Here is a 22687-nt window from a genome sequence, read left to right as displayed (position 1 = left end):
TTACCTTTCTTCTGTTCTTTTTCTTTTCGGTCACTTGCTTGCTTCCTTTCTTTTCTTTCCTTAATTCTTGTTTCTTTGAAAATCCTTGTTTCTTCTTTTTTCTTTTCTCTGCTTGCTTCCTTTCCTTTTTCTATACTTTTATCTTAATGTATTTCCCACCTTTTATCTTTATTCCTTCCTTCATTCTTTCTTTCTTTCCTTCTGTCTATTATTCCTTTTTCATTATTATTGTTTTTGCCTCGCTTGCTTGCTTTCTCTTCCTTAATTCTAGTTTCTTTCTTTGATTGTCACCTTTCTCATTTTTTTCTTGTTTCCTTTTCCTTCCTTTATTTCCCACATTATCGTATTCTTTCCTTTCCTTCCTTTCTATTTATTACTTGCTTTCTTCCTTGTTCTTTCTTTCCTCCTTCCTTTGTTTTTTCTTCCATCTTTGCTTCTATCTCTTTCTCACTTTTTGCTTGCAAATTTGAATAAACTGGTCTTATTTACACTAAGATCTTTGTTTTCCTCTTTATTTCTTCATCTTAGCTGTTCAGCCCCAAGAAAAGAAGATGGATGTGGATGTCTACCAGAACAGATTACTGAAAATGTTCCAGTAAGTTCATCTTCACAGCGCTCGGCTAACCATCAGTGATATTTATGATGAACTAAATTCTTTTTCTGCCACGATCTGCAGAGACATGTTTGGAGAGGAGTGTGTCGACTTTAAAGACAAGAACTGTCTCGCTATAAGTGTAGATGAGAAGACTGCCTTCATCAACCTGGAAACCCGAGTAAGTATCAGACTCCGTGAAGTGTACACCTAGGTTTTATGGGAACTGAAATATTGGGATTCTTATGTTTGTGTTCAGACCGTGGAGTATGAGGAAGCTGATGCTGAAGATGATTCTCTCAGAGAAATGGTGGAGCTTGCGGTGCAGAGGCTTTATGAAGCCATGAACCCTGTCATGTGAGATCGCCAATTCCCATCTGCCTAATATCAGGCTCTTAATTTCCCTCAAGAACTTCTATTATTGCAGTCCATCTAACTTGAACTACTTAAACCAGACTGAAGACACCAGATGTTGGACTGGACAAAGCACTTTAAAGGATTGAATTGGCATTAAAATCGAATGGATACCAGTTAAAGATAGATGTTGATACTGTATGTATGTGCATTCAGGAGTCACTGGTCTTTAGTTCCATTAGTTAAATATGCTTTATGTAGTGATCGTTTAAAATTGTTTTTGTCGTCTTTTTTTTTTTTATCTGACATTTTATTTTCAACTAAAGCTGTAATTTGTTTAAGATCAGTGTATTGATTTAATAAAAGAGGTCTTTGAGTGAAGTTGAGCTTGAATTTCAATACACACACCTCACATTAAGGGTGATGTTTTATTTAAAAATTAAAGCTTGCAAAACACCAATTCAAATCAAATATGGCATTTGATTTGAAAAAACACCAAGTCAAAAAGTTATACAAATCGAACACAGATACAAAACACTGTCTTAACATTCAATACTTTCTCTCTTGACCCATCACAACGGTGTGGGGAGCCATGCAGATTATTAATGGGCACATTTCTTAACATGAAAAAAAGATTTTCACAGGATTTGACACCCGATAATAAAAATAAACCATGTTTTCAGGGTAAAGTCACATAAGATCTCCTACTTAGACATGACTCTAGTATGCTTGGTATTCTACAAGATCAACACACATTCCCAAAAGACGATTACAGTTATGAGTAAAATTCAGAAAAAGATGACAGTCAATAAATGACATTGTCACAATCCCTTTTTGAGTTTTCCTGTAGATTACATTGCAAAACACATGGGAGTAAAATACTTTTTCACAAGACAAATAAAAAAACAAATACAAGGCACTTTGGATACTGATCTCAGAGCAGTGTTCAACATCAGTACGTTATTATGGGAGCAGCTGCAAGATACATATTCTTGCATACAGTTACAGTCATGAACATTGTGTCGCAGAAAAGTATAATAACGTGGAGAGATAAAACTGATTGTCTTTTCATGTAACTTGTGACTTTGGTATTTCATAAAAAGCCAAAAGCGTTCTCATATACCAAACCACACGTAGATTTTAAGATATGTCAGTGCAAGTTGCTTTCAGTTAAACATCTTAAGCATGCCTTTTAGTCTGGGACTAGGCCAGGGGATAATGCCTGCTGGTATAACTGTTTAAATTACTGTAACATGTTACATTCAAGAACAGTACAAATTAAAGCAAAAAAAAAAAATGTCTGAAAATATCAAGAGCCTCTAAAAAAATCCGATTGTCTTTTGCAAACAATAAAAAGCAAGAACACAAGATTGTTCTATAGAGGTTACAAAACATAATTTGCTGGTGTGTCAGAACGCATACAAGTAAAATATCAACTAAAAAATAACAGGTAATGGTTATCAAGATCTGTTAGCATCTGCTCAATCCCTTAGACAAAAACAGACCTGTAAACGTCTTGGTATTGGGAAGTTAAGCTTTAACAATGAAGCTGGTCACGTGTAGATTACTCAGTTGAGATCCAGTGTGCGTGTGTAAATATGAATGCATATTGCATAATCCTAACAGTATTAACGACATTGAATTCCCATGTAATGCCTAGACACTGAATGATTTGTGCCATCTGTTGCTTTATAAAAGACCAGTGCTCTTAAAGGGATAGTTCACCCAAAAATGAACATTCTGTCCTCGTTTACTCACACTCATGTCTTTCCAAACATGCATGACTTTCTCTCTTCTAAATCTGCATCTGAAGCATGAAAGTGGTGGACCCAACATGTGTGCTTAATTGCAAGTGTTTTAAAGCTATACGGTAGCTTTGTGGAGGAACAGAATTGTCATTTTAAGTCTAATTTAAGTAATTTTCTACTGATAAACTTTTTCTTCACTCTGGCACATTTTATAAGAATTTTTTTTTTCTACCAGACTCTCGTACATTTCATTTGTACAGAGAGTCTGGCCTCTCTCCATTGACAAGCGTTAACTTCCTTGTAGACGGGTACTCTGTTGAAGTTTAAAACTATTGGATCTGCCCAGAGTCACTCTGGATCTGCCATAGCCAATCGCTAACGTTTGGTCGTGGCGCATGTCGCCTCAAACTAGCGCATGAGCTCAACGTCATCGTTCTCAGACACTCCCTCTGTTCTCTGATTGGACCGGTAAAAAATTGACTGGAGAAACCCCAAGAATACACCACAATCCCAGACGTAGTTCTGAAGGAAAATGAAAATTGAGCGGAAGTACGTAGGAGGGCGGAGCCAGGCTAGTAGCAATGTCCAGTTAGTGAATAAATTAACCTTCTGAATGGGATTTTGAATGAATTGGTTCTTCTGGTGCACAAAATCAGTCTCAATGATGTGTTCAGGAATCGGACTGAAGTTCAACTCGACAATTACAACTATCCGGTTGCAGCAATTAAAGTTGAGATGTAAGAGAAGTAGTAAAAGGATATTTTATTCCGTATTGTACCATTCATCAGAGTAAAAATTTAGGGCAGGGACTTGGTTTAACCCATTAAAACCGGATCACACATCTGTGTGTGTTAACCTTTAAGACCGGATCACGCATCTGTGCGTAGTCACCATTAAGCCCGGAAAATGCGTCTGCGTCATTTTGAGCGGTGTCGTCTTTTTCAAGGCACATGGCCAATTATATGCACTGTGATTGGCTGAAATATTCTTGGGGTGAGTGACAGAGATGCTTAGGGATTTTTTTAAACTCATGTGACTAGTAAAATGCTTTGTGATTGGTCGAAATAAGCCTACACATACAGTAAGTTTTATTTTACTGTCTTTACTGTTTTGGTCTGTACTGTATTTGCTATAGAGCCTAAGAAATTAGGATTTTAGTAGGCTTTGACAAATATTGACAAATATTTCTGGAAACCCTTAGGTTTTGGGAGGGGGTTTACAGAAAAGTACTTAGGCGTTTTAGGCCTAAATGGGTTAAGGAGAAGAAAATATTAGTGTTCCTCACAATCTTATCGTAAGGTTTCAAAAGACTTGGAATATTGGGCACAAGTCATATGAATCACTTTTAATGCACTTTATTTGTGCTTTTGTAATTACGAGAAAAACACATCATCAAGATTTTGTCTTTCTGAGCTCCACAGAAGTCAGCCGGTCATACAGGTTCGGAACGACATGAGGGTGAATTATGCCTTTAAAAAACACTGCATTCTGTGTCTGTTTTTTTTTCACACTTGAGCGGCGAGCACATTGCATTTCAGCGCATATGTAATGCTTGTTCTGCTCAGCTTTGAGCATTCCCGATCATATTCCCTTTCAATTTCTATACAATCACACTCTTAACATTCAGTCTCCTTGCTGTTGTTTTGTGCATGTCTCTTTACCCTGAAGGACATGGCATTCTCTCGGTTCTCCGTCAGATCATCAAAGGAGCGCGACACTGTGCCAGAGTTATGGAAGTCCTCTCCCAGGGCTAGTTCATCCAGGTGGGAATCATAGCTGGGATCTTCTTGAATGGTGGCCATGCGTTGGTGCTCCAGGGTGGGGTGAGGACACGGTGTTGTGGTCGGGGTTAAGGCTGGAGCCACCTGGGAGATCGGGACAGGTGGCGTGCTGGTCTGCAAGGGTTCAGACGCCTGAAAGCGCGGCACCGCAGACGAGCCTGAGGATGATGGCGGCTTGAAGATCCGCACTGAGGCTGATTCTAGACTGCTCAACAGCTCGGCATTCTGGGAAAGCACATAAACACAGTCAGGCATTTGATATGCTTCCTATTATCAAGATAAAAATAACTTTTCTGTGTTCTGATTCGTACTTACACTGGAGTAGAAGAGTGACTTTGTGTTAAATTCATATTGCTGGTCAAGTTTTTTATCCTAAAGACAAAAGAGAGAAATCATGTAAAAAAATAAAAAAAATAAAAACCTTTTTATCTTTGTCATTATTGAAACTTATATTTTACATCATCAAATGGATTGTCTTCTAAGAACCTGAACGACTCTCTTCTAAGAGTGTTGTTTAGTTTTGATCTTAGTGTCAATAAACCTTTGGCCTGTGATTTCATTTTTTCGTTCTCTTGGTTTTTGGGGTTCGGCCGAATACCGAATCCACTGGTTAAGATTCTGCCGAAACCCAATCCTACTCCCATGCTCAGTCCATTAACACAGTAAAGTAAACACATTAATGAAGTAAACAACGTCCACAGCAGTGTATTTTTCATTTTATTTTATTTTAACTGTAAAAAAGAAAAAGAAAAAAAAGAATAGGCAACATTATTCAATTAAATTTTTGCATTTTTGTTGTTGTCTGTAGATTCCTTCATGCACAACTCGTATTCTATCGGATGTTTCATACGCAAATTTTTTAACAGTGGCGATGTTGTGTATTGTTTAGGGTCCTTGCCACCATGAGACAAATCGGCATTGCAAATTGAACATGTAGCTCGACTTGAATCGCCTTCTTTTGACTGAAAGTACTGCCAAACAACACTATTTCTGCTCACAAGTTCCATGTTCACTTTCTCACAGCCCACTGCATTCGAACGGTCCACCTGCGTAAACACCTTCCCGTAATCAACGGCGGCGTGACGTCGACCAGCGTAACGCAAGCCTTCAAAATGCCTTCAAAAAGCCCAATATTCGTCCGAAAGCGAATCCTGGATTCGATGCATCCCCAGTGTAAAGAAACAATTTGTCTGCGATTCATTTGACTTTTTTTGCTCTTGATGTGAATAGTTGTTTTTATATGAAGACGTCTAAGTGCCATCTGAAATTGTCTTCTAGATTGATCATTTTTATCAAGCTTGTATGTTTATGTTCAGTTATTTCACTTTAATGGCAATGAAATTTACCTATTAATTGTCATTAAAGTGAAATTACTGATATTAAAAAATACGAGCTTGATAAAAATGCTCATTTTAGAAGAAAATTTCAGATGGCACTTAGAGGCTTTTGCATCTGAAGTCTTCATATATATATATATAGAGAGAGAGAAACAACTTCATATTCATGTCACTTTTTGTTTTGCCCTCACCGTAAACAGTCCTTTAGTTTAGACCATAATACAACTCAAGGTCAGTCCATTATAGTGGCAGACATTTCCTCAGAGCTACAACTAACTGTAAGATGTTAGTGGAGATGACTCACCACACAATGGACCAGAATGCTGAGCGGGATCCAGAAAAGAAGTGAGAAGACCACCACTGAGCCAACAATGTTGTCTGCCAGGAACTTCCCTGAGAACACATACGCAGATCTCCTATCCTCCATTGGATTTCAAGTAAGATGACATCACTGTGTGCACAGTACACAACTTACCAAAAGTATTAATGTCCAACTTCTCAATGAAATCCCACAATCTCTCAATAACATCCTGGACCTGTTTCATGCATTTGCCCTGGAAGGAATAAGAACACATTTCTGAATAACTGAACCTAAACCATTTACAATGGCCGTTTCTCAATACAAAGTACGCAAACTTCGGACTTGCGTCCTTGGTAGTTCAGACTTGCCAAGTTCGACTTAGGAGAACGAACTCCCGAGGACGAGAGGACGCAAGTCCGGTTATTCTGCAAATGGGACAGCGGCGTTCTTGATCGCGTCACTCAGCACGCTCTGGCTACTCCGGTTATCTCTTTATGTATATTTTAGGCAACAAAAACGAAATATGGTATAAAACAACACTCTGCCTCTTTTCATTTAAAAAAAATAATTCTTAAACACATTAAATGGCCACACAAATGTGGTTCAGGCAACGTGTACATTGATTATCTTCACTGCATATATTTATAACAACACGAAATATAAAACGCAACCTGCTTCTTTTTGTTTTCATTTTAAAAATATGAAACATTATTGAACATTAAAACTGACATTTAAAAAACAGAGACGGGGTTGTCATTTTATTTTATTATACAGTACAGTGAAGAGAATGTATAATAAAATAAATATAAAAAATATTATATATATTTTAAAATATATAACTGTCAGCCTAAAATAAAATTACACAATTGACTCTTTTTGTTAAATGTCAGTTTTAATGATCTGATATCCAGTATAAAAGTATAAGTAAATAAAAATAAATAAAGCAAACAATTTAGTCAAACATTAGTCAGCTTAAAATAGCCTATAGCTCAAGTAGTCAGCTTAAAATAGCCTATAGCTCAAATAGCCTAAATATATACAATTATGAAACTTCACTTTGCCCTCAGCCAAAACGAGTTGCCATGGAACAAATTATAGATTAATGAGACCAAAGATCGCCCGTTAGATATACACAAGACAAATAATATCTCATGTTTAACCACTAGACTAGAGACACCAGAGCCAGCGGCAAACATCAGAAGCACTAGCCGAGGAAAAGTTGTTCCAGTCGGGGTAATTGAGCGCTGAACACCCGGTGATCGCCTGGATCTCACAACTCCGAAAACGTCAGATATATTTTTCAAATAGGCGCTATCTTTATAAATAAACCACAGATTTGACCTTTAAACAACTACATTCTCGACTGAAACACTCTTAGAATTACATTTCGTGACACGATAACAGTAGTATTTTGATATTACGCGGGTTTTCTCCTCTGCCATTGACGCTTGCTGGTGGTCCGAGATGCATTCTGGGATACCTGTCAGTCTCAAGTCTGCACAAGTCACCTCTACATGCATCCTCGGTAAAAGGGGCGGATCAAGAACACATCCGGGGATTTGAACTGGACTTGGCTAGATGTGAACTTTTGAATTGGGACAGTACTTGGGCAGCGACTGATGACGTTTCACAAGTCCACAAGAACACAAGTACAGACAAGAACGCATATTGAGAAACGGCCAATGTCTTGTAAACTACTGCAATTGACCCTTTGCAGGGAGCTTGATTGACAGGTGATCTGACCAATCATACTTCGCCATCCGCCATTTTGTCCGACAAAGCAGTCAGGAGAGTTAGTAGATTAACATGGGAGGATTTGAGCTTGAGAAGCGGAGTGTACTGACGTCTTTCCGCGGTTAAAACAACATTCCTTCTGATGTTCATTCATGTTTATTTGATGCTATAAATGAACTAGAAGGAAGAGATGATCGGTTCACGAGCGGCTTTAACTGAGGCGACACAGCGATCTGACACACACATTAAAGAGCCACAAAACACTATTTATTGTTTCAATTTATTTGAAAGAAATGACAAAATTTGAAAGGTGAGACTTTGTTTAATATGTTTAATATCAAAAGTAACCGAAAAGTAAGCTGGTCTGTCCTGTCTGTCAGTGTGTTGTCAGTCTCCTCTCTGCTCCGCAATGTATTTTTCAGTGCGTGAGAACATGGTGTGTGTGTGTGTGTGAGAGCGGCGTAGCTTGTCGGGCATAGCAACAGTAACTAAGGGGAGCGTGTCTTTGCGAACGGTCAATTGAGCTGCGATTAATCAACAGCTTCTACGAGTAGAAATGTAAATAAGTGTATGTTGTGAACACTCACCGCTCCATCACAAAAGCCCACAGTGCAGGGTTTGCCTTTCCGCAGAAAGATGGGGTTGCCCTTGTCATCAATATAAGGAGTGCACACACTGCTCTTATCCTTGCAGCACACCTTACAAGAGTTGTTCGTCTCTGAAAATGACATACAGGAAGAGTAAAAAAGGGCACGTCTCCTCAAAACAGACTTAGACAGAATTAGCTTTATCAGAAGCTCAGTGTACCATTGCAAGCACACGACTGCAGGCTCTTCACAGCTTCACAGAAGGGGATGCAATCTCCGTTCAGACACCGCCCATTGTCCACACAGATGGTCTTATTAGGGACGTTCTCTGGAGGAGGGCATGCACTGCTGAGTCCTGTAAGAAGCACAGAAGAACAGAGGTTCAGTGAGGACTGCAGTTATATCTCATCCGCAAGGAATTTTGCATAAAGAAAATTTGTTATTTTTAACCGATTTTTAGCATTATCTCAGCATTGTTTTCCATGACATTTAAGCTAAATGTCTTCCCAATTTCTTATCACTTAAATCCATATGGATATTTTACTTCCAAAATCTTTAGTAATTTCTATTTACCTCAGTAGTGATTATCATTATATCATCATACAATCCCAAATGTTGTCATTTTAGATTTGGGATGATATAATGAGAATCACTATAATATAAAAATAATTCATAATTTATATAATACAGCATAATTTCTTTGAATTTCAGTAATGAGAATTTGATTGTTTTTTTTGCATTGGGTATTGATGTCATTTTATGTGTTGACATGACATATATTATTTTACCATAAAAATCTATAAAAATGTATGGTACCATAAAAATATTTTTTTAAAGTACTTTGTTTAATAATAAAACATAATTGCACAAGCATTATTGTAAACGAATGCCAAATGAAAAACAAAAACTAATATTGATAACATTTTAGGAATTGAAATAAACTTAAAAAAAAAAAAAACTTGAGAAATTTTGCTAAAACTAAACTAAAATAAATAAAAGCTATATATACATATAAAACAACTAATAAAAATGACAAATGCACATAACAAAAGTACTAAAACTTTAAACTAAAATGAAGACTGAAAATATAAAAATACAAGCAAATTCAAAATATTAATAAATACTATAAATAATACTAAAACTGTTCTCAACCTGAATTCCTTAACATGCTGATCAGATATATAAAATCAAAGTAGAACATTCAGTTGTGTAAACGTGAAGCTTTTTAGTTGATGCCTCACCTGTACAGTAAGACTTTCCCTTGCAAGTGGCATTCATTGGCTCCTGACACACCTTGCCCTTCCTCTCAAACATGCAGTCTTTACAGCACGCACTGTTCCTGTCACTGGAGTCGAGAAAAAGAGACAGAAACTGACATATACCCAGGAGATTGAACTAATAATTCACCTTTTGAGGAAGATTTTAAAAATAAGAAGGTGAGCGATCACATTTTTGGGTGAACCGTCCCTTTAAAGGCACACTATGTAGAAATTGTACCTTCAAAGTCAGCTTCAAAGTCATTTCGCTGGTAAACAAACTCGTAGTAGCGCGAATCATCCTGGTAGTAAAGCTTGGGGGGGGGGTATCCCTCCCCCCAAGTATCACGCACCTACCTATGCGTGATACTCGACGATGGAAAAAGAAAAGAAAACGCGGTCGGAAGAGACTCGTTGGTGCGAGCTAAAAAGCAGCACTGGATGCGACCGCGATGCTGACCTGCCGATCTTGTCGATGGACTAGTAAATAAATCTCTTATTTGTAAACTTGTTTGCGTTCTATGTTGTATGTTGTTGCGCTTGCTTGTAATATGTCATGTTTTTTTACGATGGTGTTCATTCATCCATTATATCAGACGCCGCTGTTGACGTCGATTCCTGCGATTATCATGAGAACAGTTGTCAATATCTCACATAATTATCAGGACATAAATAAGCCTAGAGGTTGTTAATAGTGTAAACGAGCACAATATGCAAACTATTATGATAAATTGCAATAATCATGACATCATAACAGCCAATGTTATGAAATAATGCAACGTACATTTAACTTTATTGATGTCATCTGGCATTTTGTAATGTTTACTTTACAACCAAAAAACACAAATTAAATTATACAGTAGGCCAGTAGACTATAGGCTATTTACTCGTGATTTAGCTGCAATCATGTAAAAACGTTATAAGCCAGCAAACGCGGTCGGCTACTTTATTATTGGTATTTACGACAGTGCAAGTATTTCACAGCGACTCTAGGGGTCGTTGTTTGACAAAAACACAATTTCTACATAGTGTAACTTTAAAGGTCCTGTTCTTCATGATCCCATTTTTTTTAACTTTAGCTAGTGTGTAATGTTGCTGTTAGAGCATAAATAATACCTGTACAATTATAAAGCTGAAAGTTCAATGCCAAGCGAATATTTGATTTAACAGAAGTCCCCTTTCAAAGCCTACAGCGAACGGCCGTTCGGACTACATCCTCTACTTCCTGCTTTAATGACGTCACTAGAACAGTTTTTTGACTAAGCTCCGCACACAGGAATACACACAAAAAGGGGGCGTGGTCTTGTTGCGCTCCTACAGAGAAGAGGAAGAGTGTGTTTGTAGAGTGTGTTTGTCGCCATGTCGTCGAGACGCTGTTATTTTCATCCCGGAGTCAAATCTTTTGTACACCGGAGTTTACAATAACACTGAGCGCATGCGTCTCCACGTTATGGTCAGAAGCGTGACCTTTCCGGGCAACGTGCGCTAAGCTGCTGTCCAATCACAACACAGGAACCGCTGGCACAATCAGAACTCGTTACGTATTTCTGAAGGAGGGACTTCATAGAACAAGGAAGTCATCAGCCCGTTTTTAGGACAGTGAAAACAGCGGTATACAGATAAGTACATTTTGTGAAAAATACTGTTTTTTTACACGCGAAACATGAACACATGTTATATTGCACACTGTAAACACAATCAAAGCTTCAAAAACACAGGAAAACGGGACCTTTAATACACCATATCTGCATCAGCATTTATTTCACGAGGCCACAGGGAGGAGCTGTACCTGCACTGCACATTGGGCCGAAGTTTGCAGTCTGACGTGCAGCAGCGGTCGCTGTTGAGGTGGAGCAGTCCAGGATCACACTCCTCACCGTCCTCCACCCGTGAGTTTCCGCACACATTGCTGTTCCTCTCTCTGAAGCAGATGGAGGCCTTGGCCTTCAGACTCTTTACTATGGAGCTCTTGCTGCAGTTTGAAAACAACTATAGGGGAGCAACACAACAAAACACTTACAAACTGATCACGTGACGTTGTGAACAACGACACCAAGCTGAATTCACATCGACGAAGGACGTACTTTATTGTTAGAGTGGTCCCCGCTCACCGCAATGGGGTACATTACGTATTTGCCCCCCTGGTCCTCTCTGGGCGTGCAGCCCGACACAGTATCTGGATCATGAACAGCACCAAAGTTGTGGCCAAGCTCATGAGTGGTAACCAAATCCGCTTCCTGTTGGTATATACGGTAGTTAGAAAATTAGCGTACTAAAATAAAAGCGACAAGAACATTTGTTTGGACTTCACTTGCCTTGGTAAGGATGGTTTTTCCATAATTTTTGGTGCTGGTTAGTCCAGTGTTGAGGTATATAGCACGATTGTCATTTCCTGAAGGAGGACACTCTTAAGAAAGACGGATAACAACAATAAACAAAACATCTAAGCATGGGGAATATGTAGGTACCCGTCTCTTAAAATACGGAATCATCCCGTATTTACAAGTAAGATGATGCGTCCCGTATCAAACCAATAAGGGACGCGATTTGTCCCGTATTTTACATTAGGCCCACATATAGTTGAATAAAAACATAAGGATTTTGCAGAATGGATAATCCGAATAGCAAATATAAAGAAATCAATTTCGTAGTAGAGAAGCTCATTGCGTGATTGCATTTTAGCGTCTTTGTTTCTATAGCGACTGAGTCTCGTGAACATGCGCTGTAAACCTGCACGTTTTTAACCCCTCGTGCGCTGTTCGGGTCTTTTCGTTTGCTGAAATAAATAAAAAAATGTCTTTGTCCAAATGGCGTGAGACTTTGCACGGTTGACAAAACTATCTAGATCTACAAAAATGTTTTAATAAATTTGAATAATATCTGTTTTTTATGTTAGTGGGGGGGAAAGTCACACTTGTGATGTTTCAACAAAATGTTATTTTGAAACAACATAATCGTTTTTTTTTCCAGGATTTATAGTTTTAGGAGGATTTATTATATATATTTTTAATTTAGGCTATATAAATAAATAAATACATATTTTTTATACAAAAACAGTAAAAAAAAGTAAAATTCACTTTATAAAAGACCCACATTTCTAACGTTCATGGATATAGATAATTTGACATGGTTTAGTGTAAGATTTTTCTAAAAACTTCACTAGTTTTTAGTTGGATTCATATCTACATATTATGAAATCACAATTATAACAATAAAAATGACTTCGTCAAAGTTGAGCATTTTTTGTACTGACAAAAATCTGTTTTTCAATAATGTTACATTATTATTAGAATCAAATTACATCAAGGTTTAGAAGATTGACAAAATTCATCCTCAAAATCAGAAACAACGCAAAACACATAAACAGTGGCAAAGTGGCAAACTACAGATGATATTAAAAAACAGATGTTTGAAATTGGAAAAAGTAGAAAAGCTCTATGGGGGTGAATGGGTGTCCCTTATTTTGCCACACTGAAGGTGGCAACCCTATATGTAGGACCAAATTGATTTATCCATAAGGTGGTATTTACACTCACTCTCAGAGCAAAGACCTCCAGGAAAGCCTGCTTTGGAGGGAGCCACGTAAGCCAAGCCGAGCGTGCCTTCATCAAAATCCTGATATGTGAACAGATGAGCCAAGCACACTTGGGATGCATTATTTGCAATGTCAATGCTAAATTGCTGCAGGAGAAAGACAAAATGACAATTTTTACTACAATTATAGCACAGCTGTTTATTCGTGACCAATCAGGTACCCCAAGTTCACTTGTGAATTTCTAAAGCATTTTGTTTGTTTTTGGCTTGCTTTTCTATTTACAAGCAAGGACATAAGGACTAAAACTACAAGGATGTAAGTTTACATGCTTGACGAAACAGAATATCACTGTAACTTATGTAGCAACAACTTTTATTCAGCAAGGATGCATTAATAATGTTTTCCGTTTCAAATCAATTCTGTTCTTTTCATCCTAAAATGTATCAGATTCCACAAAAATATTAATCTGCACAACTGTTTTCAACTCTGATAATAATAAGAAATGTTTCTTAAGCACCAAATTATCATATTAGAATGATTTCAGAAGGATCATGTGACTCTGAAGACTGCAGTAATGAGGCTGAAAATGCAGCTTTGCCATCAGGAATGAATTACATTTTATTATATATTACAACCGTTATTTTAAATTGTAATATTATTTTACAGTGTTACTGTTTTATAACATATTTTTGATCAAATAAAAGCAGCCTTGGTTGAGCATGAGATTCTTTTTTACCAACCATTTTACCATTTAAGGCGCACACTACAAGCGACTGTCGCTGCAGATCGCCAGTGGCTGGCGGTGAGGTCGCTAGTGGGCGTTCCCGCTACTGGTTGCCTTGTAATGTTTGTGAGTGACATTCACGGATGTTTGTCCATGTTGTAGACAACAAATCCGTTTTCTTGCCACTACAAACAAACATTTTGGAAGGAAAATTCGAAATATAAATGGAATCAGTATAACATGCATAATATTAAAGATGAACGAGAAACTGTGAGTGCTTTTTGCCATCGCGGCTATTTAATTGCAACAAACGGTCAAATACCGGTCTATATGGGTCCACGAAACCAACCAGGCTCTGAGTCAGTACTGTGAACACCACTGTATGCACACGGAGATATATCACAACTTATAGCACAGTTTCTGACGGCTAAAATTAGCTTCTCGTTCAACTTGCCTCTGTCAGAGAGTGACGGATGATCACGCACGCTCCACTGGCTTCACTCCTATTGGTTGTCGCTCCCGAAAGTCGCTCTTCATTTGCATAAAGTTAAACACATCTCAACTTTGTCGCGTCGCCAGACACGCCCCATCAGGTCGCCAACGGTCGCGATCGCGCGTGTCGCCGGAAAACGCCCGCTTCCCATTGAAATGAATGGTAACGTGTCGCTTTGTCGCTTGTAGTGTGCACGCACCTTAAGAGATTTTACCAACCCCAAATTTTTTGAACAGTAGAGTATCTTTTCAATTCACTCAACAGTTAAACATTCACATTAGAGGTATGACTATGGGTAATTTGTGTTGTAGAACAAAACCTAAAAGTCTCTTTAAATAATTGTACCCACAGACCTTATTTTACTCAAATCAAAAATCACACAAAATGGCTGAAAAACGCAAAATTTCCTCCGTAGTTTTACAAATTAAAACTACAAATTGAACTGCACTAATAATGTTTCCATAGTACGTTTTCTCTTTGCTGGTTCTCTGCCAAACAGAGATGGACAGTGAAACAATACACAAGTCCTCAATATTCTTCACTCTCAAATAGAAGCGTCTCTCATGGTTTCAAACCAGCACAGCTCAGAAAACAGAAAGAACGCTCTCATTAATTCAGTAATTTGCGAGACTCCCACAGTTCCAGCTCGCTCACCTCCAGGAGCTTCTTGACGTCCCAGACATCTTTGTTCTTCACAGGAGTCCCTTCCATGTTGAAGTGGGCACCTCCCAGCGGTACTTTTGTGGGTGTCTTGTTAATTATGATCTGAAAGAGACAAATGCTGGTTGCCGGCTCCAAAATAGCATTTCATTGGAGTTCTTCGCCTTGTTGTCCTCAAAGAACCATGCTTACCTGCTGAATCTGAACTCCATAACCTTTATACTCCTCATCCCAAGACGTATTGCGGTAAATGTCATCCACACGATCAATCAGCTCAATCTAAACACATCCAAGGCAAATTTGTAAGACATCTGCCGCCAATAACTTTATACAAACTTCTACTCAGATCACACATTTCCTTGTCAAAAAAAATTGGGCCTTAGCAAACATCCAAGAGGGCAACAAAATGAAAAAATCATGTGACACTGAAGACTGGTGTAATGGCTGCTGAAAATGTTGTGACAAAATAAATGACATTTTAATATATATTTAAATAGAAAACAGTTATTTTAAATTGTAATATTTTTTCACAATACTTCGGTTTTTACTATATTTTTATCAAATAAATGCAGCCTTGGTGAGAAAATGTTCATTACAATACTGTTTTATAAGTTTGGGGTTAGTAAGATTTTTTTAAATGCTTTTAAAGTAAGTTTCACGAAGGCTGCATTTATTTGATCAAAAATATAGTAAAAACTGAAGTATTGTGAAAAAATATTACAATTTAAAATAACTGTTTTCTATTTGAATATATTAAAATGTAATTTATTCCTGTAATAGCAAAGCAACATTTTCAGCATCATTACTCCAGTCTTCAGTGTCACATGATCCTTCAGAAATCATTCTATTATGTTGATTTGGTGCTCAAGAAACATTTCATATTATTATCAATGTTGAAAACAGTTGTGCTGCTTAATATTGTTTTTGTTGAAACCATTTTTGTTTTTTTTAGGATTCTTTGATGAATAGAGAGTTTAAAAAGAACAGCATTTATTTGAAATAAAATATTTTGTAGCATTATAATTGTCTTTACTGTCACTTTTGATCAATTTAATGCATCCTTGCTAAATAAAAGTATTAATAAAAAAAAAATCTTATAATCCCCAAGACTGGAAGTATATGTCAAGCACAAAAATATTATATCGGTTAGAAATTAGAAAGTGGGAGTCAAAATGGCCGAGAAACACTGGTCTAATAAGCACTGTCCTATTGAAATTAATGTGACGTAAATTATTTCATGCTTAATATATGCAGTGTGTGTTTTATGAAAAGCGCAAATGACAATATCAAAACTGAAGACTTATTATTTACCAGGTAGTTGAGGGTGGTGCTCTCCTCCTCACGGCCCATGTGTCTGAAAAACCGATAGTCGGCCACAAGCAGGAGAGGACAGGTGTTCTTACTGTGGTCCGGGGTCTGTCTTCTCTCTCTCAGGTGCCCTGTGGGGCAGATGCAATGGAGTGAAAAAGATCGCAAAAATAGACTACGGGATGAGAAGGCGAGAGACATAACACATGGGTGACAAAGTAACTATATAAAGTGACAACTCACATTACACTGTCTAGATCTGTCTCAGATAAGCAGGAAAAGTCTCATTTAAACCAGATGTGTTGTGACAGAGAGTCAAAGAATGAGTTTTCAGGATTTAATAATCAGTTTTGACATGTTAAACATGTACAAATTAAAGGAACACTCGAGTTTTTGGGGAAATAGGCTCATTTTCCAACTCCCCTAGAGTTAAAAAGTTTTACCGTTTTCGAATCCATTCAGCCGATCTCCGGGTCTGGCGGTAGCACTTTTAGCATAGCTTAGCATAGATCATTGAATCTGATTAGACCGTTAGCATCTCTCTCAAAAAAATGACCTAAGAGTTTCGATATTTTTCCTATTTAAAACTTGACTCTTCTGTAGTTACATCGTGTGTACTAAGACCGACGGAAAATGAAAAGTTGTGATTTTCTAATCTAGGCCAATATGACTAGGAACTATATTCTCATTCCTGCGTAATAATCAAGGAACTGCTGCCGTACAGCAGTGCAATGATATTACGCAGCGCCTGAAAATAGTCCCCAGCTTGGTAACATCCAACGTGACCGGCACTAAGTTTATAATATCATTGCGCTGCCGTTACTTGCACAGTTCCTTGATTATTAAGCAGGAATGAGAATATAGTTCCTAGTCATATTGGCCTACAAAATCACAACTTTTCATTTTCTGTCAGTCTTAGTACACGATGTAACTACAGAAGAGTCAAGTTTTAAATAGGAAAAATATCAAAACTCTTTGGTCATTTTTTTGAGAGAGATGCTAACGGTCTAATCCGATTCAATGATCTATGCTAAGCTATGCTAAAAGTGCTACCGCCAGACCCGGAGATCGGCTGAATGGATTTGAAAACGGTAAAACTGCTTAACTCTAGGGGAGTTGGAAAATGAGCCTATTTCCAAAAAAAGTGGAGTGCTCCTTTAACTCAAAGGCTTACCATCCTCCTCCTCTCCCTCTTCATCTAGTGCTCTGGCAGCCCGGACCCTCTCTGGCAGCATCTCGATGGCATCTGTGCTGATGTAGCCGCACACTTTAGAAGCCGCCAACCGGCTCACGTTCCTGATGTCTTCGGAGCGATATATTAGCAGCCGATCATCATGTGAGTCTTCGATAAACCTCCACAGGGGCTGCAGAGACCAGATGAATGGGTTAACAACAAATATTTTATTCTCTTTGCGGAGTGGCATCATCATTAGATTTGTGGTGTTATAATACCTCAATATTGTATTCGGCTTCATCAGTAAGAATATGAGCAGTGAAGTCATTGACACCGATATGCGCTTGTACACGGGAATTCTCCTCTCCTAGAAATGAAGGGGAAAAACAATGTGAACTGCAAATTAAATTTGCTAGAACCTAATTTTTAAGACGTTAAAGGATTAGTTCACTTTAAAAAAAACTTTTGCTGATAATTTACTCACCCCGATGTCATCCAAGATGTCCATGTCTTTCTTTCTTGAGTCGAAAAGAAATTAAGGTTTTTGATGAAAACATTTCTCCATATAATGGACTTCACTGGCGACCAAACGGTTCAAGGTCAAAATGACAGTTTCAGTGCCGCTTCAACGGGCTTTAAACGACACCAGACGATGAATACGGGTCTTATCTAGCGAAACCATCGGCCATTTCAAAAATAATTAAAAAAGTTTAAGTTTTATAAGCACAAATGCTCGCCTAGCTCTGTTCTGTGATGCGCGTTCGTGACGTCACGTAATACGCAATTACGCTGAAAAGGTCACGCTTCTATGAAAAGTAAAACATTTCTATCCTGACGAAAATGTTCTTTTAGGCTTTTTAATATTACAACACCCAGGATACGCACACGAAATGGGCATTTTACACGATAAACTGACACAAAGACATTTGAATATGTGTGTATGGTCCTCCTTCCGCACATTTGTAAACACTGACTCGGTGAAGCGTGACCTTTTCAACGTAATTGCGTATTACGTGATGTCACGAACACGCATCACAGAACAGAGAAAGGCGAGCATTTGTACTTATAAAACTTAAACTTTTTTATCTATTTTTGAAATGACCGATCGTTTCGCTAGATAAGACCCGTATTCATCGTCTGGTGTCGTTTAAAGCCCGTTGAAGCGGCGCTGACACTGTCATTTGGACCTTGAACAGTTTGGTCGCCAGTGAAGTCCATTATATGGAGAAATGTTTTCATCAAAAACCTTAATTTCTTTTCGACTGAAGAAAGAAAGACATGGACATCTTGGATGACATCGGGGTGAGTAAATTATCAGCAAAAGTTTTTTTAAAAGTGAACTAATCCTTTAAGCGTATTTTAGATGTTAAAATGCATAGAGTTGCAGTTACCAACGACATGACCGATGAAGAAGTTTTCTCTCTGGACCTCGTACGTCTTTTGAGTGCCATCTTCTCCTACTACCACAGCCTTAAAGTCATGAGTGAAGAGCTCTGTGTTGGTTGCCAGGTACAATTTGAAATGCCTGGGAAATATTTAGGAGAGCTTATTAAATGACTGAGCTCTAATCTTGGCGGTGACATGGTACATGGGCGATGAGTATTCACCTCTGTAACGCAGTGAAACCGAGAAACCTCTCTGCGTGCGTTTGTGACTGGACATCTCTCTTGCGAACCGAATGCTGTTGAAGACTGGACAGCTGAAGAACATCAAAGTCTGACAGCAATGAGCTGAGCTGGTCTGGAAGAGTCACAGTGAACAACTTTATACATATTACTGAATTAGGACCAATCCAGTTTAAAGTGAAATTACAGGTTTCAAGGAGCAGTTTAAAGGACTTGGGGTGTCTGTGTTTCCTCTTACTCCATAATCACAAAAAATGGGTTTCCCTCAACTACGGAAAAAATTCTAAAAATAATTGCAACTTTTATCTGACAATTCTGGTTTTATTTCTCACAATCTTTGATTTTCTTTGTAAGTTTATAACATACAATTCTTTATTTCTCACAATTCCTGGTTTATATACCACAATTCTGAGTGAACATCTCACAATTCTTTATGTTTTTATGGTTTAGAGATGTAAATTCAGAATAGATGATCCCACAGTACATTTACATTTAGTCATTTAGCAGACGCTTTTATCCAAAGCGACTTACAACTGAGGACTACAGCAAGCGAGTCCTCGTGAAGAGACAAAAACAATGCAAGAAGTGCTTAAAATACAAAGTTCAGGCATTGCTCAGAGTAGCATAAGCCAAACAAGAGAGGATTAAAGGAAATTTTTTTTATTTTTTTATTAAGTGCTCACAGAAGAGATGAGTTTTCAGTTGTCTTTTGAGTGCTGTCAGGGATTCTGCGTTCCGGATGAGGGTAGGGAGAGCATTCCAACAGCATGGAGCCGTGAATGAAAATGTTCTGGAGAGTGATTTTGTGGCTCTCTGTGATGGTGCCATGAGCCGTCGCTCATTGACCGATCGGTTGTCGATCTGTAGGCAAGCGTCAATGTCTTGAACTTGATGCGAGTGGTAGCCAGTGCAGAGAGATGAACAGAGGAGTAACGTGGGCCCTTTTGGGCTCGTTGAAGACAAGACGGGCTGCTGCATTCTGGATCATTTGTAGAGGTTTAGTTGCACATGATGGAAGACCAGCCAGAAGAGGATTGCAGTAATCAAGCCTAGAGATAACCAAGGCCTGGGCGAGAAGTTCAGATGGTCATCAAATGTTACTCCAGGTGATTGAGGTAGCTGATTGAGTAGCGGCACGTATTTTAAGCTGTCTGGCGGACATCTCGGCATGGATGAAGGAACACCACCTGCAGCTCAACCTGGCAAAGACTGAGCTTCTCGTCCTCCCTGCCAACCCGTCCCTACAGCACTACTTCACTATCCAGCTAGATTCAACTTTAATCACCCCATCAAGGTCGGTCAGAAACCTTGGAGTAACATTTGATGAGCATCTGACCTTCACAGACCACATCACAAAGACAGCTCGATCATGCAGGTTTGCACTGCACAACATCAGGAAGATCAGGCCTTTCCTAACTGAGCATGCAACACAACTTCTCGCCCCCAGGCCCTGTTCATATCTAGGCTTTATTATTGGAGTAATCAAGCCTAGAAATAACCAGGGCCTGGACGAGAAATTGTGTTGCATGCTCATGCTCATGCACTTCTGGCTGGACTTCCATCATCTACAACTAAACCCCTACAAATGATCCAGAATGACGTGGGCCCTCCTCTGTTCATCTCTCTGCACTGGCTACCACTCACATCAAGTTAAAAGGCATTGACGCTTGCTTACAGATCGACCACAGGCTCAGCTCCCTCCTACTTCCACTCGCTCCTACGAGTCTACATCCCTACCAGAAGCCTGCGATCGGTCAATGAGCGACGGCTCGTGGTGGTACCTTCACAGAGAGCCACAAAATCACTCTCCAGAACATTCTCATTCATGCTTGGTGGATCTCCCCACCCTCATCCGGAACGCAGAATCCCTAACTACATTCAAAGGACAACTGAAAACTCCTCTCTTCTATATAAAAAAATTAAAAAATAATAAAAAATTCCTTTTCCTTCCTCCCTTGTCTGGCTTATGCTGCTCTGAGCAATGCCTGAACTTTGTATTTTGAGCACTTCTTGCGTTGTTTTGGCCTCTTCACAATGACTCGCTTGCTTTGGTCTTCATTTGTAAGTCGCTTTGGATAAAAGCTTCTGCTAAATGACTAAATGTAATTCAGAAGAAAAAAGTCAGAATTGGGAGATGTTATAATTTCTGAGATAATTGTGAGAAATTCTGAATTGTGTCATAAGATCACAATTAATTCTGAGAAAGTGTGAATTGTGATCTTATGACACAATTCCGACTTTATTTCTCAATATCTCAGAATTGAAACTTTTTTCCTTTGAGTTTACATCTCGCAATTCTGACTTTTCTCTAAGAAATCTTAGGAAACTGTGGAAATCCCTTCCACTCCTTCAGAGCTCCAGTCCATGTCTTGTTTCGTAACAGGGAAACAATGATGCATTGGCTTCTTTTGCAACGATTTTCGTTAACAAAGAAATAAAAAAAAGACTAATTAAATGGACAAATTTTTATCTGCAGAATAAAATACATTCGATATGAACTTATTGTTTATATTTTTCTTTATTATACTTAGTTTTTACAACCACTATCTATAGTTACATAACTAAAAAAAAGGATGGTGAAAAGTCTGGTGCCCTAGTAAACTCTTGTAAGAAAAAAATATTCTTTGCAATTGAGCTTCTTCACAAAATGTTTGGTGAAAGTCATTCAATGACAAAAAGTAGATCTGCGATCTGAAAATAATAGAGTAAGTAAGGTATTTGAAAAAGCACTCTAGGTTATAATGGCGTAATCGAAACAACACACTCTTTCGATTTAAAATGTATCCATAATGTTTTTTAAAGTATTTCTATTCGTATAATCCCAATAACTCACCGTACTCGTCGTCTAGGACATCCCTAATGGGTCTCCTTGAACTCTCCGTCAGGAATAAAGACGCCAGAAAGAAAACGATGCGTTTCATGGCGAGCACGTTAATGCAGCATACAGTACTTCACACAGCAACAGCAACAGCAGCATTTAATCCCATGGATTACCAATCTGCCCGAGATCAACATCTGGACATGGCCAAACAAATGTACACACGCTCACATCTGGCTGGATAAAACAAAGCCACACAAAAAAAGTATTAAAGAAGAACAAAAAAACGCTCACTTCAAGACGCTCGTCTCGTCCATGTCGCTTGATGTTTTAAAGAAAAAAAGATTCTCTCAAAACCAAATCATGCCAACAACATCTGAGAGTAGTGAAATACCCGGAAGTATTTAATGTGGGATGCATGGATCAGATTCACCGCGCCTATAAATCACTATTAACTTTTATCTACAGCTCGTGTTGAAGGCGTTATCAAAACACTTGATTTTAAATTCACGCAGAGTATTTTAAATGGGTTTTAGAGAGTGTATCCGCGGTATGAGTTACGTAGGTGCATAAACTATCGGGCTGTGCTCAAAAACTAGTGAGCTGTCTATCTAGACCGCATTTGGTGTGCGTCGCGTGCGGGTGCACGTGTGCGTCTCT

General features: G+C 38.4%; 2 protein-coding genes across 3 annotated transcripts in view; one reads left to right on the top strand and one right to left on the bottom strand.

The window, feature by feature from the left end:
- cpsf3 (cleavage and polyadenylation specific factor 3) overlaps nucleotides 1–1367 on the top strand; it is a 7710-nt gene extending 6343 nt beyond the window's left edge. Inside the window, exons 16-18 of the mRNA XM_079583729.1 lie at nucleotides 529–595; nucleotides 677–773; nucleotides 852–1367. Coding sequence (XP_079439855.1) covers nucleotides 529–595; nucleotides 677–773; nucleotides 852–953 — 266 coding nt within the window. The 3' untranslated portion in view covers nucleotides 954–1367. The remainder of the gene's footprint in view (nucleotides 1–528; nucleotides 596–676; nucleotides 774–851) is intronic.
- Nucleotides 1363–22687, bottom strand: adam17b (ADAM metallopeptidase domain 17b). 2 transcript variants are annotated; one of them, XM_079583727.1, is made up of 20 exons: nucleotides 22322–22687; nucleotides 22043–22224; nucleotides 19192–19324; nucleotides 18976–19109; nucleotides 17863–17951; nucleotides 17585–17774; nucleotides 16414–16541; nucleotides 15295–15381; nucleotides 15097–15207; nucleotides 13227–13371; nucleotides 12006–12097; nucleotides 11775–11927; nucleotides 11480–11679; nucleotides 9676–9779; nucleotides 8655–8789; nucleotides 8435–8565; nucleotides 6288–6366; nucleotides 6117–6205; nucleotides 4791–4847; nucleotides 1363–4700 (listed from the first exon to the last, which is right to left on the bottom strand). In XM_079583727.1, the coding sequence occupies exons 2-20, from the start codon at nucleotides 22128–22130 to the stop codon at nucleotides 4311–4313; spliced, it is 2535 nt and encodes an 844-aa protein (XP_079439853.1). In that variant the 5' UTR covers nucleotides 22131–22224; nucleotides 22322–22687; the 3' UTR covers nucleotides 1363–4310. The 2 variants fall into 2 exon arrangements, with proteins under 2 accessions (XP_079439853.1, XP_079439854.1); XM_079583728.1 differs by having other exon boundaries at nucleotides 11775–11923; nucleotides 12002–12097; nucleotides 22043–22687.

Source organism: Phoxinus phoxinus (assembly GCF_949152265.1).
Source record: "Phoxinus phoxinus genome assembly, chromosome: 16".
Taxonomy (NCBI): domain Eukaryota; kingdom Metazoa; phylum Chordata; class Actinopteri; order Cypriniformes; family Leuciscidae; genus Phoxinus; species Phoxinus phoxinus.
Note: the sequence above shows the minus strand (reverse complement) of the source record. Positions and strands in the feature narration are given on the sequence as shown.

What these genes read in the sequence shown, in the direction of transcription:
- adam17b (XM_079583728.1), bottom strand. Translation starts at nt 22,130, where the DNA reads ATGAAACGCATCGTTTTCTTTCTGGCGTCTTTATTCCTGACGGAGAGT. An exon ending in ATGGAGTTCAGATTCAGCAG is followed by an intron (nt 15,208 to 15,294) that starts GTAAGCATGGTT and finishes TGTCTCTTTCAG; the next exon opens with ATCATAATTAACAAGACACC. An exon ending in AGTCACTCTTCTACTCCAGT is followed by an intron (nt 4,701 to 4,790) that starts GTAAGTACGAAT and finishes GTGCTTTCCCAG; the next exon opens with AATGCCGAGCTGTTGAGCAG.